Consider the following 16,046-nt stretch of genomic DNA (forward strand, 5'->3'; position numbering starts at 1 on the left):
CTGTACAAGACTTGTGTCATGACCCGAGACTTTACTCAGCGTTTATCTGTTGTGCGAGTGGGGCTGTTCAAGTGCAGGGAACTTTGGTTAACCTACTGTTAGAAAAGAGAGGCTATACGAGATTCAGCTTGCTTTACAATTGGTTACACAAGGGTTTTGAATATTTATCCTACTGTTGCAGATGAGCAGTACAAGAAGTCCTCAATACAAGCTAAAGAAAACACACTTACTGGTGCATTTTGGTTCTTGGGGTTATAGCTTTTTTTACTCCTAGAGATGTGTCTGAAGAGCAAATGGTTTGATACAAAGATTTTTCCAGTGTTATAACAGCATTTGGAAGCAGTATTTGTCATGTATCCAGTTGATTTACATGATCTCAGAACTAGATCTCAGAGTTGAAAAATGTGGTCTCGCTCCTAAAACACTTTTCTATCCTCAAGTTCCCAGAGCCATGTATTCAGTGCCTACCATAATGCATTGAGCACGCTTCTGATGCTCAGGGTCCCTAAAGGTTACACTTTGTTACACAAAGTTTGAAGCCTGATTCGACTAAATACGGTCGAATATCTAAATCCGCCATAACACTGTAAAATGTATCATTGTCCATAACGTCGTAATACTCATATTTTTGTATACGAGACAACATTTGAGAATGTGAGTAGACCAAGAAAAAAGGGAAGGGGTTGACTGGTGGTTTAAACAAAAGTGTAAAAAAAAAGTTGGAAAAATTGCTGCTTAAGATGGATTTTAAAAAATCAGCTTGCAGTGTGCATAATTTTGGTACATTTCTGAAACTGATAATAATACTGTCTTACCTTTCATCAGATCTGTCATGCTCTGTCTCTTAGCCAAAATGTTTTGACCCGCTGTAAGTACTCATTTGTGGTTTCCACTACACTGCTGCAAGTGTATTCCTGTTGCCTTATCTCCTCTCTTTTGCTCCCTCTGACTTTCTCTCAATTCACACACACACACACACACACACACACACACACACACACACACACACACACACACACACACACACACACACACACACACACACACACACACACACACGAACACACACGAACACACACACAAACACACATGAATTGTTTTCTTCTTGTGCAAATGCAGGCACGTACAAGATCGAAAAACCCATCTGATTATGCTTACACAAACTGGACGGACCACACACCAGCATGCACACAAGCCCATGTGGTGAACACACACACACCTGAACTACACTTGACTCAGTGGGTGGTGGAGGACTCACCAGAGTTTGCCTCTTTAAACAGTGCAGCAATATGAAGTGGAGGAGGGTGTGCTGTTTAATTTGAGGCTTTCAGAGTGAAAGTGAAGAGTTGGCACTGTGATGAAGGCAAAACATTCTGTGGCTTTCATCAGCCTTTTTACGTTTTTCAAATGTCTCTTTTCCTCTTTATTTGGACTTCTTACGTCTTTGTTCCTTTCTTGTGTTTCCGACAGCAGAGCTTTAAACTTGTAGCAATAAACAACGCAACCACCACCATGCCTAGATATTGTAAAATCTTAAATTGTTAAAACAAGTTGATGCAAATTTGCAAATCGTGTGACGCAAATGGCATTCATTGGCACCACATTTAAATGATATGGCCACTAAAAACGTTTATTTCCAGTGTGTTTGAATGGAAAAGCAGGCGTAAATGCAGGCTTTCTGGAACGCCCCAGTCAGCAAATCATCCGGAGCGATGTGAAGCGATGTGAAGGCTCCTGCGCAGACGCTTGTATAGACTGAACCCATTGACCCCTGGGTGTACTGTAGCCTGCGCAAACTGTGCAGTCTCTCTTTGTAGCACTGTGTTGCTAGAGGGTAAGGAAAGGGGGGCTTGTACATATTTGTGTAAAAAAGGAATGTGTGTTATTCAGTAATTTTTTCGTACAAGACATGTATGCAAAACACGCAAAATAAGGAATCGCTTAAAATAAAACCAAAGGCTGCACCACAGATGTAGCTGTTTCACAAATTTGATGCCGTTTGTTAGTCTCTCCAGTAATGACACTGATTAGTCAGGAAAAACAACATTCCTAAACTAAAAACTCCCAAAAGACGGGAAAATACATCCCTCACAACTTGGTTTAGGATTCCAGCATTTCCTAATACTGACTTTTTGTAGCCTTGAAGTCAGTCACTGATGTGAGCCTTTCTTATATTTTGTTCTTCTAAATATGCATTTTTTCTTAGAATATGACTCTTTTTTTTTAATGTTCTTTTTTTTTTTTATGTCACTTCCTTTTTTTAAATCTCACTTCTGTTTTTTGATTTTGACTTTATTTCCAGAATTCGCTTTTCTTTTTAAATCATGTTGTGACATTCTCACTGAAGACACTTGCAATTATTTGCCCCAGACTTCTGCTTTCAGACGTAGTTAATTATGAAGTGTAATAATAATCCAATGCAGAGGCAATAATGTAATATAATACATTATTTTATATATATATTTATATATGTATTTTTATAGTCTTAAAGTTACAACCGGCCCTTTGAGTGCAGCCATAATGCTGATGTGGCCCGCGATTTAATTGAGTTTGACACCCCTGCTTTAAGGGGTCTTAAGAGTAATCATCACTGTCACAAGAAGATGAAATGGATAAAGAAAATCTTCATAATCATCACCCTCGTCTTTTTTTCCCAACTTTTTCTCATGAATTACTTGAATCACCTCGAAACACCCTTAAATTAAAGCATGAAAAGGGGAACATGTGGAACCTCTGCATTGTTAATAAAATATGTGTTTTTAATACATTTGTATAAAACACATATTATTATACAGATTATTATTAGATGAAAGTCTATTAGTTGATTAAAAGTAAGCAGACGTCCTGTTTGTTTGAAACAAAGTAATTGGCAACATTATCCTGGTGTATGTATTCCCCTAAGCAAATGATGGTGATGCCCCTTCTTCCACCCCAGTGACTCTCTAGGAACGGATCAGGGATCACAAGAAGGTTTTTTGGGGGTTAAAGGTAAAAAAGGGGGATGAATTTTGGGGACGGACAGGAAAGGGGGTAGCCTACGGTGTCTGGGAGCAGATGGCCTGCCTCTCCCTCTCCCTCTTTTTTGGTGACATCCACTGGGAATTGAAGAGGCCTTTAAGCATTCCTTTAGAGGCCAGAGACAGATAAGTGAGTTATGCAGTTCACCACCATCTGGGCCCAGACAGCGCCTGGCCTGCAGCTGACAAGAGTGTGTGTGTGTGTGTGTGTGTGTGTGTGTGTGTGTGTGTGTGTGTGTGTGTGTGTGTGTGTGTGTGTGTGTGTGTGTGTGTGTGTGTGTGTGTGTGTGTGTGTGTGTGTGTGTGTGTGTGTGTGTGTGTGTGTGTGTTTGTTTGTGTATGTGTAAGAGAGAGTGTGTGTGTGTGTGTGTGTGTGTGTGTACTATAGTAATAGTAGTGGTGTGCTTTTAGAGTGAAGGTCCTATTCCTGGAGAGAGGTCTGTACGTACACTGCCCTCCGCCGTGCTGCTGTGTCGTCATTGTTAACTCAGATGCTGACTTTTTTTTATTTGTCTTTCAGTCCCCATCGTCATTGTCAACTAATTTCGTCCCATTCTTGCGCAGCTGACAGTGTCTTTACGGAACATAGCATCTGTTGTGACACAGAGCGAGGGAGCGAGGGAGCGAGGGATGATGGCAGGGGACCATGTTAGGTTTGCCAATTTCCCTATTCCCATCGTTCAAGGCTTTGTGTGCATTGTAAGACGCTGCGCTGCTCTGCCAATTCCGATCTGCGCTTGACCTGCTGCATATCTGCCTGTTGTTATCTGTGTTTAGGTCTTTTGTTTCACTCACGGGTAACATTGTGCAAATGCATCTGTGCACACAGCTCTGTAACCCTGCATTTTATTTAGTTTGTGCCATGTTGCTTAAAACTTCTTTCAATAAATGTTATTGTTGCCGTTTTAGTGAAAAAACTAGACAAGTGTACAACTACTACTACTACTACTACTACTACTACTACTACTACTACTACTACTACTACTACTACTACTACTACTACTACTACTACTACTACTACTACTACTACTACTACTACTACTACTACTACTACTACTACTACTACTACTACTACTACTACTACTACTACTACTACTACTACTACAACTTCCACTGCTGTCAGGCCTTTACGAAACAGTGACAACCTGACATGATAGAGATTGATAAACAAAAGAAAGTCCAAAAAGAGCTAACAACTACACAGTTCTGAACAACTTCACTTTACAATGAACTCATCTAGTCTAAAAGAAGGTTGGCAGTATAGTCATGTTTCTAATTATTCCAAGATAGTGAAGATAGATGGAGCAATATTGGCAGAACATATAAATAAGGAAACCTAAGGAATCCTTTTTCAAATGAAAACTCTCAGCCTGTAAAATCAAGCCTCCTTTATATATGTTTTTCATAGGGTATTCCAGCTTTTTAAAGGATGTTCAAGTTTTAAAGATTAAGTATCTTGCAAGAGACGGACTTAAGCAAGAATGGTTTGTTTTAGATGTAGCAAAGGCCATCATATTCTGGCTACAGGTACAACTTGGATCATAGACTCTCTACACTGCAACTCATTAGGTCGTTCTACCCTGATAATTGTCCAATTGATATGAAAACAACAATGTTCATCTTCATTTCATTACTACAATGTCAGCCATTTGCCAACCGTAGAAGGAGCTTGTTTTCTAAAATCAAAGACACTATAGGAAAATTGCTCAGTCCCACTCTCTGAATGGCCCTGTGATGGATTGAAATGGGAAAGATTCGCCCATTTTCATCTTTGTCTGTCCTCTGTTGGCACTCTGGCGCTCTCATGGGGTACAGTGCCAGCCCCATGAAGATAAGCTGCTCTTCAGCCCCTCGATACATCGATTTCCATGTACACAGGGTCGGCTGAATACCCACTGAGTAAGTACAAAACCCCAAAACACACACTGAGACAGTTTCCCTATCCCTTCAGAATCCCTCACTCTTTTTAAAATCTTCTTCAAAGCAACATACCGCCACATCACCTGCTTCTCTGTCCATCTATCCATCCATAAATGTGTGTGTGTGCGTGCGTGCGTGCGTGCGAGCGAGCGTGTGTGTGCCTTTCCGCTGTGTAATTGCAGACTGTGTATCAGCCTAATGGTGAGGCCCTGCATGGAGACTAAAAGATGTTGCTAATCCACCAACAGAATACAACAGGTCAAGCAGCCAGCGGCGGCTGAATTCAACCATGGGACCATAGCCACAAATTAGGACAGCCCGACAAGGCCCTGCGGCATTCTGGGTATTGTTGTGAGCTGCCAACAGGCCTCTAAAGCTTTTGGCTCAATGTGAAGGAACAGCCAAGGAAAGGTGAAGATTAATAGTGGCTTGGTGACCTGGGAGTACGACTATAAATCTATATCGCCACCAGAAGCTCAGCCGTAGTGCACGCCTGTCTGTCTGTCACACACAGTCACAAACACACAAACACACACACACACACACACACACACACACACACACACACACACACACACACACACACACACACACACACACACACAGATTCAGGACCATGTTAAAATATTACCATAAAGAACAAATCAACCTTTCTTTAAACAAAAATGAAAAAGGAAGGTCATTTCATCCTCTCATATCAACGTTGCAGGTAGTTCTCTTTTTAAAAATAAAGGAACCATTTCCTAGCGATGATAGAGAATGCTAGTTGAGAGCTAACGGTATGAACCCTCACTTTCCATTTCCTCGGTGCCCTGCAGCCTGATGAATGATGGCCCTTTGTTGTGTGCCGTGGCCATCCCTTTTCATGGGACCTGGCAAGCAAAAGTGAGGCGTGAATAGCATTAGTCCGAGTCAGTGCCCCCATAGCAGTGAAGCCAGCCCTGAAAACACAGCCTGCTAGCCCTCCTCCCCAAGTTTTATGAGCCAAGATGATTGAAGGAAAAGAAAACTGCCAATACAGAGGAACAGGGAGGAGAGGAGCGAGGAGGAGAGTCATCAGGGATGGATGGATGGTCGGATAAAACAGAGACAGCAGCCGCTCAACATAGGACTCACATCCCATGCAAGGAGGGATGTGATGGGGAACAGGTTTGGTTCAGGGGGAGTGAAAAGGATCCAGACAAAGGGACAGAGTAGAAGAATGGAGGTGGAGGACTCTGGCTGTCAGGACTGGCGCTGGGATGGAGTTAGATCTCATTTCTCAAGTGTCATCGCGCTATCTGTGTCTCCTCCTCTCTCCTCTCTGTCCAATTACTGTCACAATGAGTCAGGCCCCTTCCTGCAGAGCTGCATATGGCTCTGTGGTTGTAAAGCCATCACTCCAGACTGAAGCTATGCAGTTTTTGATCGGTACAGTGTGTGTGAGACTCAAAGGGCCACAGTAGGTTGTTGTTTGACTGAGCGTGAGCCGCTGCTTTGACAACTTGTCTCAACACGGTTTCCTCTGTACGCTGACACGCGACAAACCCATCACGGACATGCTGCCGTAAAGGATTTAATCCGCCACTTGCCGCATCAAAATCAGCCTTTAAATGGTGGTATTACTCTGTTTCTCTCATGCCTACAGACTCACTTTCTTTGTGAACTCACTTACAATACAGAAACTGAGAGTTAAAGGTCTATTAAGGGATTGGGAAATGCAGAGTGCTTCCATTGATGATGCTTGAAAACAGCTATAAGGAGCTATCAGAACACTTTTTTACACGCTCAAATGTAGAGGCTATATTCTAAAATTGCCTTCACTTTCTCTTTCCTCTCATGCATTGATATTTAAATGGTGAAGTTGCAGTGGCTGCATGGTCCCTTTATGTTGGTTTTGAGAGTCCCCTGACATCTGGGTCTTAAAGGCAATCAATAATCGCATAACATCACTGATGTGAGTCCTCTTTGGGAATGCAAAAGCAAGCATGCACACACACACACGGAGACACACACACCATATGTTAATGGTAATCTATTGATGGTGCTACAGAAAGCAGTGCTTGTGTGACTGCAGTTCGGGGTCATACAGGATCAATCAAACACAAATCAGTGTCTTTCTCAAGGACACTGGCAGCTCGGACACTTGCTAACATAAATGAGCAGGTCCTTCAACTGATAGTGTTGGTTTAGTGTTGAAGAGTTGGTTAAAAGACATGTATGTTCACTTTAACAAAAAGTGTCCTGTGCGACATGTTGACATGAAAAGTCTTGTATAGTTTATTTAACAAAATCATCCTCATGTAGTGCTGCAATCTTGCCATAGTAGGCTACAGATAGGGATTGAATACATTGCTATTTCAAATAATTGGACACTTATGGATCCCAATATGACTGTGTTTTACTCCACAGAAACATTGAAATTAAGATATTTTTTGTCTCAGACATTAAATTCAAGCCATGTTTCATCAGTGTAAATTGTAAAAGTCAGGGATGCGAGCACTTCCTAATGTTTCTGTGCTGGAATTAGCATGATGGAATTTAGCGGTGTCATGCAAATCAATAGCATGACCTCTTCACCTTTTCAGGCGGGAAAACTGGCGGTCCTATAGAGAGGAGAGACAACGTTTAATTGATGGCCTTTACACTGAAGAAAATGCCCACCTTAAGTGAACTAGTCAAGTGTTGCTCTAATGTGGGAATTTAGGGCCTCGATTCATGTATTTGAGGTGGAAAAGTTTCTTATTCCTCCTGTATTCATATATTTTTGACAGAAAAATAATCACAGACACAAATCTAATTGACAGTATGCTATAGACACCTGTTTTATCAAAACCGTATACGGTAAAATTGAGATTCACTTTTTTTTTTTGCAGTGTACACATCGGTTGCCTGCAAACCTCTCGGATCCTGCAGGTCAGTAAATCGAATTATTCCACATGCAAATCCTACAGATAGTGCCTTCCTTTACTCTTTTCTGAAATAAAAGGAAAGGTTTGGCCTTATTGTTATAAAAACATGCATTTAATCTAGCTACAAGTGTGATAATGTAGCCTATATAATGAAGTATCATAACATTTATTCAATGGTGCACATTTATAATTGCAGAAACTGTTCAAAGCACGTTTTAAAAGGTAGTAAAACACACTTTTACTAATACGTTTTCACCGCAACAAGCTCCCTATACAGCAGGCTGTATGTGCACAGACGCAGCCCAGACATTAAACTGCTCGCTCCATCGCGTTGTGAAACATTGTAAAGGATCTGCTTTTCTTCTGGCCAGTGTTAAATCCGATCCCCTTGATGCGTGGGGAGAGCAAAGTGAATTAGAGATTGAGGTGGGAGGCTGATTAACCCCCTCCTCACCCCGTCCAACCGAGACCAAAGTCGCGATGCAAAGAAAAGGAGGAGACAGAAAGAAGATATTTGAAAAGCTGCCACGAGTTCCCTGTCACACCGCCTCCTGCGCGGATTGAGCCGTGCTCTTTGTTGGCCACAAGCATGAATACTGAGTGGATGTAAAGAGAAAAAGGCCCAGGAGAGAATAAAAAGAAAAACACCGGGCCATGCGTATAGAGGAACCCAAAACAAAAATACATTGACCTACAAAATGCGTATATTGGTTAAAGGGCCTTTTGGAATACTGTTTTGTTGTCCTTTATGTTCTTTTAAGTCACAATAGCTCCTGTTACACCATGACATACATGACATATGTGGTGTATATTTCAATGGGAAAATACACAAACTGTTAATACTGAGGATACACCGAAGATCTGCCTCATTCTATCCGAATTTTTGAAAAGATTAAAGTCCAATAATATACACTTTAAACATGACTTTGTGCCACTAAAATAATGTTTATTTCTAATTGTTTTATTCCTGATGTATGATTAAATATTTGAGGGAGTCAATTGATACCTTTTACTCAATATAAACGTTTAAGAAGCTCTGTTGTACTTACTGTATTTAGTTTATGTGTGACCATAATATGGTTCATCTCATGCAATATTTCAGTAAGGACTTTTTCTTGAGGCTCGTTGGAGACACAACTTCAATTCGTTTCCGAAAAACACACACACACACACACACACACACACACACACACACACACACACACACACACACACACACACACACACACACACACACACAGCACATCCCTCCTCCGGATACAATCACCTTTATGCAAACACGTGGGCTTCTGTCTGCCTGCCCACTTCACTAGTGGAGTGAGGGGGGGGGGGGGTCACAGGTGTTCAACAATCCCACAAACAAACCACCCGCAGTCCCCACCCCCCTGTACCCACCCCAAAACACCCACTGCACATGCACCTATGTGTCATTGCAAGTCTGGGTAGAAAAGAAAGATACAAAAACCGGAATAACGTTTTAATTAAAAGTCTTAATAAATCGGATTTTTCCTCTTTAACTGTATCAATTGTGAAATAAATTCAAGGCGTGTGCAACAATAGCACCGATACGATTATAAAGGAGGCCTGTTGGGGCGTAAAGTAGCTCAACAGGCCCGTGTGGGTGTCAAAGCTGAGCCTGCAACAAAAAATAAGCACTTTTTTTAAGTTTATTTCTCTTCTTTGAACAACCTAATGGCAAGAGGAAATAATTACCTTAATGCTGCCTCGTTTCACGTTAATAACTCACCTTAATTGACAAAATATAGGAAATAAACATTGGAAACAATTTGATTTAAACATCAAAATATAATTGAACAGATTCAATTAAAAAAGCAGATCTGCAGGACTTAGTTGTTTTCACCTTTCAATCATTGTTTTGATCTGCAGCTCCTAAACACACTCAGACCTTCATTCGTTGCGGTAAAGGTAAAAAAAAAAAAAAGGTTTTTTTGGTGAGGGGGGTAAAGAGGGTCAGGGAGCTTTAACTCGGTGACAAAGCCTCATTTGCAGGTCAATGCGATGGCACACTCGCTCTCCTCTCCATCCAGCTCGCCTTTGTTCCCTGTCGCCTGCGCCGATGCCAGATGGTCATGGAAAATGCTAATTCTCCTTGGCTGATTTTCCTCTTTTCTATATTTAATTGCAGCCTTTGCAGACTGTCCCATTAAGTGTGTGTTTTGAGAGGAAAATGCGATTTAAGAGTTTTATTTTCTATGATATTCTGTTTTCAGCTGTTACATTTTCCTGAAGACTTAGAGCCACCGTGTATTTCAAAGTGGCTGCATCGCAATATTTTTGCTACGTCAGACTCATAAAAGATAAATATTTTTTGGAAGAACCAGTGACGTATTTGACTGAGAAATTACGATTTTTTTGTTGGTATTCAATGTTATTAATTACTCTACTAAAGTTAGATTAAACAGACTCTGCAGAGGCACAGACATGAGACGTATTATTTGAATTTGATTAATCTTAAAGATCGCCCATATTGGTTTATTTACGTCACTCATAACGTCTTTATTTATTAATAACGATCGAATAGACTCGTATTTATTTCGAATTCACCTTTATACATGAGTATGTAACTATGTATATTGTAAATAGGCTATACAATGGATGTTGATGTATTCGTTTCTTTTTGGCAATCACATTTTTTATTATTGGTTTCAAATAAATGATACAATAAAAGAGGTCTGTTTTTTTATTATTTTGAAAATTGAATGTTTTATAAATCTTGTTAAGTACATTTAATTTCGATCTAATTAAAATAAAGGAAGTCCAGTTGCTTTTAAGGAAAAACAAACGTTGCTTTTGTTAATGATTCCTCACATTCATCTCTTATTTGCAAGGTGATCACAGAATGTACTTAATTTGTACTTTGTCAATACATAACTCATAAGAAAATATATAACACAGTATTTTGGTATGATTTAATTAATTGATTGAAGCTAATAACATTTGAGGATTTTAATAATGACAGACACAAATGTAACAGTGTTTGTGAGCTAAAGGTCAGATGAGAGACTGAAGAGCTCATGAAGCAGATTCCCTCTCCTCCAGCAGCTGGTTGTTTCATTATATTCTCTAGCAGTGGGTTTGCTAATGAGCTCTGTATGTTAGCTGTCATCTCTTTCCTTTATGAACATCATATATACAGCAGGACTGAATTAAGATATCATTTGTCATACTCTAAGGAGCTACATTTAAACTGTTTAAATCCATCTGGTCACAAAAGTCAAGGCCTTGGCATCGAAGCTCATATTCTGTGGCCATCTCACTTATAATGCATGGTCTGATGAAAAATAATTTAGGCCTACCGGTTAAAATACAACTAGATTTGTTTAATTCCTGTTTAAAGGGAAGATCACTTCAATAATTTCAGACCTTAACCGAACCCTCTTGTATTTGCCAGAATTCAATACCTTTTTTAGAAACCGAATGCGACTTAAACTTCTATTTATTGGGACACATTTGATATAGTTGCACAGCTGTAGAGACAAATAAAGAAAGATGACCCCTTTAACTCTGAGTGGGGACTTGAGGCCTTGAATGTGTCCAGTCTCCAACATAGAAGGGACTTCATTAAAGTAACACATGAACAGCTGTTGTCTTTAACATGTAAACTATTGAGATTTTAAAACTACGCTGAATGGCCCTGCAGCTCCCCGTGGGCATATGGGCGTTAATTAGCTGGATATAGCCATAGATTAATTATAATATTTTTTTCGTCCATTCGTATCAATAGAGCAGCCAGACAAAGTGTCTTTTGTTCTCTGATGCAGGACATTCTGCGGCTGACTGAATGGGTCTTGGCTATGTCTACATGGATTTGCCATATGGCAACAAAAAGGAAAGAATGGAGCCAGAGAGGGCTTTGTGTTGGGAATCAGAACAAGCCCGTCAGAGCTTATGGCTGCATGGAAGCTGACAAAGTCACTCTGGCCATCAAAAGTCTCCATTTTCATCAAAACATTAGTGTCAGATAGTCAAATCTATTCAAACGAAGGGAGAACTTGAGGGAAATTATGAAATGTGCCTTTGTTTTATCACACACACACACACACACACAGCTTCTTTCAATTAAGGGTAAACTTGCAAGTATGACCTGGTGAATGGTTTGTTTCAATAGGACAATTACAAAGACTAGTAGTTTTCTTTTTCCAGCAATAGCAGGTGGCCTCCACGCCCGGTGTATCCACGGCGGAGTAAACAGTGTATATGAGTGGGTCTTTAGAGTGGAGTGCGGGTGGATGTGGGGGTGTCTTCGTGGCGGACAAAGCGGGGATCCAAAGGCAGCTGCTGCTTCTTTAGAGAAGGCGAAAGGGCCTTTAAATCCCAGCCTATATCCCGCAGCTGCCATGCGGCCCAGAGCTGCACGTCTCAATGCGTTTTCCCCCCGCAAGGTGTACTACAGCCCAATGCAGACATATACAGGCGGAGCTCCGAGAACAGAAATATACCTGCAACCCGGGGGAGGAGCAGAGACATGGACGTGTGCCATAACACTGCCTGGATTCTCGGTGGTGTGTATTGGGATTTGTTGCAGTTAAATAGAATGAATCGTCTTTTAAAAAAAAAAGGCAGGTCTATTATAACTCTTAATGGAAATAAAAGCATTCAATAAATGCACAATAAAGCTGTTTCTAAATGTAGATCACGAGGCAGAAACCAGACAATATAAATGTCTCTTTTTCTCAGTTTCAAGATATAGTACGCCGAACTAAATAAAATGGACAAAAATGCACCAACAAATGTGTTTAAAGTTGAAGTGAAACATATTTTATTCTCATCTCATCAAGACATAATTAGGGCACTTGTACGAAAAAAAAAAAACGGCTCAGAAACACAAAGAAATAAATTAGAATAGTCTTAATAATAAACATTAACGGAAAATAAACATGTATAGGCTGTTGTCTCTATAAAGCTGTACACTTTTGGCCAGTGTAGACAATTATTTTAAAGTAATTTAGGATTGCACAGATGTTAAAACATTTAACACTGTCGAGTGGATGTATGCAAAAGCAACATGAATGCTACATTTGGACTGGATAGAAGTCATTCAGCGAAATGTCCTCTCTTTCCTCTCCCTCTCCAAACCGTTCAGTCCTGAGAGTCTATGCCCGGGTTTGGTGTCGCTCCGCCGGGCGCACCGAGCCGGAGCAGCCGGTCGGCTATGGGGCTCCTTTCTCCCGCAAACCGTCCGCTGTTTTTCTCCTCTCCAGCGTTTAAGTAGCGGGGAAAAACTTTCCCATCTTGATCCTCAAAAATGTGCAGGCAAGTAGTGCAAAACGCCTGAGGAAAGGAAACAAAAACACGGTAAGTTTTCTGAGTATTTCGCAGCAGTCATTCCGAGTAAAGACGCCAATCAGCTTTTTGAGGAAACAGGAGAAGTAAGCAGGCGTCACCCTTTAGCCGAGACTTTTCCCGCCATATCGTGACGCACATCCCCCTCCCCCAACCTCTGGTGTTACTACAGCTACTACTATCACTACTACTGCGATTTCTCCACCGCAACTCTCCCCACCCCCCCTCCCTGATAAGACTGCCTGGGCTTTTTCTCGCTCACGTAATCATTTTTAATCAATGCAGGAAAAAAACAGATATAATTTATTTAAAGGCAGCTATCCGGTTCAACACGACTCTTGACAATAAACAGTTTGATAACCCGAGGTGTAACAAAACAGAAATGACATATTAAAACAAGATTTGTCGATTTGAACAGTTTAGAAAAACACGAGAGATCTTCTTACCTTCAACGGATTCTCTTTCGGGGTGTTTGTTCCACAGAGATAGGAGACTTGGAGTGGTGGCAAGCGCTCATTTCACTTGTCTTTTTATCAGTAGACCTTTTTCGTTTCACGAAGAACTCTGAGGAAACGAAAAGATATATATAAATACACATGAATCCACTAGAGCTGAAATTACGCACGGAGCAGACAGGCAGGGGAAAGTACGGGGTTTAGTCATGAAAACGAAAAGCATAAACATATTATATAAGAGATGTATTTATTTGTATATTTACCTGTGATGTGTGTGTTGTTGTCAGTGGTGGTCGTGCTCTTCCGTCTGACACACTGTCTGTGCGCCGGCCTCCCTGAGTTTAGCTTGTCTGTGCGGTTCTCCTGGTTGACCTCCACCGGACACGGAGTGCTGCTCTCAGGAACAACCAGGCGCTCCAGTACATCCATATTATCAGGGCTTTCCGGGAGAACGGAGTCCAAAGAGGGCCTCTTCTTCACGGGTGTCTCGGGCACCCTGGTCCTGTCGTTCTGCACAGAGTCCTGAACAAACACCGGGGTCTTTTCCACGGACACCTCTTCCCACTCGTAATCCCCTTCCAGCGGGGCGTTGGCCTCGAAATTAAAGTTCCATCTCTGCTGGTCCCGTTCATAAATCTCCCGCAGCTTGTTTTTCGTCTCCGTTTCTAGTTCTTCGTGGTCCGCCGGTCCGAAGAGGTTGCGGCACACGGTTGTGCGCCTGTAGAGGGGGAAGGTCCTCCTGGCCACCAGCCTCTCCAGGGCGCTTATCGATAACTGGACGTTAGACATCTCCAAAATCTTTCCAAAAAAGCCCCAAACACAAAAGGCCCTATTTGGCTGTTGGATCTCTGGTGAGATAGTATCAGGTGTTGGTGGTGGTGTTATTGTTGTTGTCGTGCCGAAAATGTGCCTCTTTCTCCTCTCTTGTACGACTCTCTCCACCACGTAGTTCAGTTTAAATGTACCTTCTAGTAAGATGTTGGGTATATAACCTCAGAACAACTTCACTGTCAGAGCAGCCACCTCAGGAGACGTTCTCATTGGTTGCCTTAATAAGTCCAACCCTCTCCAAAAACACGCACAACCCCCACCCCCATTTGGCTGTGCGTCTTGCGGAGCGCAGCGTTTTGGTCTCACGGAGCGTCAACCCTTTCGATAACACTCTGCAGACTTTCCCAGTGTCAGACTGGTGATAGAGCTGCGTTTTCTGATCGGATTTGCGTGCATAACCAAGCAGCTGGTTGTGCGTCTATTATCGGACTTAATGTTCTTCCTCACAATGGCTGCTGTGTTCGATAATAGACTAACATTGATCGTTTTATGTTACACGAAAGCACCAAATGGTTGTTGAACCATTTTACAAATCTAATTCAGTATTTGTTTTCTCCAATATAATAATGAGAAACAACTTTATGAAAATATAACCTTGCTGGTTAAATTCTCTGTCCGATGTTTGACCCCTTAAAGTTTATCGATATAGTACACGCACCCTCGTATCTCAATACTCCCTTTTTTTCTCTCACCACAATAACATTGTGAGCTCCTCGGGTCATACAGCGTCTTCACTGAGCCGTGTGCACTGAGAGCTGCTTTGGTTTTACGCACGTGAGCAAAGTAAACAACAATAAAGAGCCAAGGCAAGGTCACAGATACAAAAAAGTGTTGAGCTCAGCTGAGCAGCTTTAAACTATTTAACAAAAGCTGTAATCATGTCAAGTAGTAAATTACAACTGCAAGACATGGCATATTACACTAAATTAACACAGGTATTCAGTTTCAGTGGAAAAGTAAGGGTATCCACAAAGTTATAAATCACTGCAGCCATGACACAATCAGGCTGTCACCTCTAATGTGTGTGCACGCGATAGGATAATTACTGGTTAGATATGGTGGAATAGATTATTGGTCATGCATGCATCATTACTCAGTATCTACATTACGTTAATTGAGGGTTAAAATATAACTGTCCTTACATCAGAACAATGCCATTAATAACTTTGAGTGCATAATGTCTGCAGTCTGTTGTACTCAGAACTCAGTCAGTCAGGACAGACAGGCAACGCCTTGGGAGTGAATAAAAGGTACACAGTGACCCTCAGTGGTTCAAATGTGGTACTGCACCATGAGCTTGTTCAAAGATAGATAGATAATTATCCATCCCAAAATGGTAACATTATTTGTCACAGCAGCAGTATTGTCAAACATTACACATGAGTTAAACATACAGGCTAGAATAAGATACAAATATAATACAAATATAAAGTTAACATTAACAGCAAATTATATGCAAGTTCACAGACGAAAATACATATATCATAGAGTATCACAATAATACACAAAACAAAACAAGTGTGCAAAGTTAATAATTCAAAGGCAGCAATTTATATGCTACAACCCCCCATATCAAAGCACACTATTTGTATAAGTCAAGAGTAGCAGATAATTTAATATTTGTATAT

The 16,046-nt window shown here is 41.1% G+C and overlaps 1 protein-coding gene across 1 annotated transcript; it reads right to left on the bottom strand.

Annotated features, from left to right (window-relative positions):
* Positions 1–12,591: 12,591 nt before the first annotated feature.
* On the bottom strand, positions 12,592–14,558 carry LOC104946157 (cyclin-dependent kinase inhibitor 1C-like). The gene is made up of 3 exons (XM_010771921.1): positions 13,851–14,558; positions 13,579–13,696; positions 12,592–13,120 (listed from the first exon to the last, which is right to left on the bottom strand). Exons 1-2 carry the CDS (start codon positions 14,374–14,376, stop codon positions 13,581–13,583), a joined length of 642 nt encoding a protein of 213 aa, XP_010770223.1. The 5' UTR covers positions 14,377–14,558; the 3' UTR covers positions 12,592–13,120; positions 13,579–13,580.
* Positions 14,559–16,046: the final 1,488 nt, after the last annotated feature.

Source organism: Notothenia coriiceps, unplaced genomic scaffold (genome assembly GCF_000735185.1).
Source record: "Notothenia coriiceps isolate Sejong01 unplaced genomic scaffold, NC01 NC01_scaffold00010727, whole genome shotgun sequence".
Taxonomy (NCBI): Eukaryota; Metazoa; Chordata; class Actinopteri; order Perciformes; family Nototheniidae; genus Notothenia; species Notothenia coriiceps.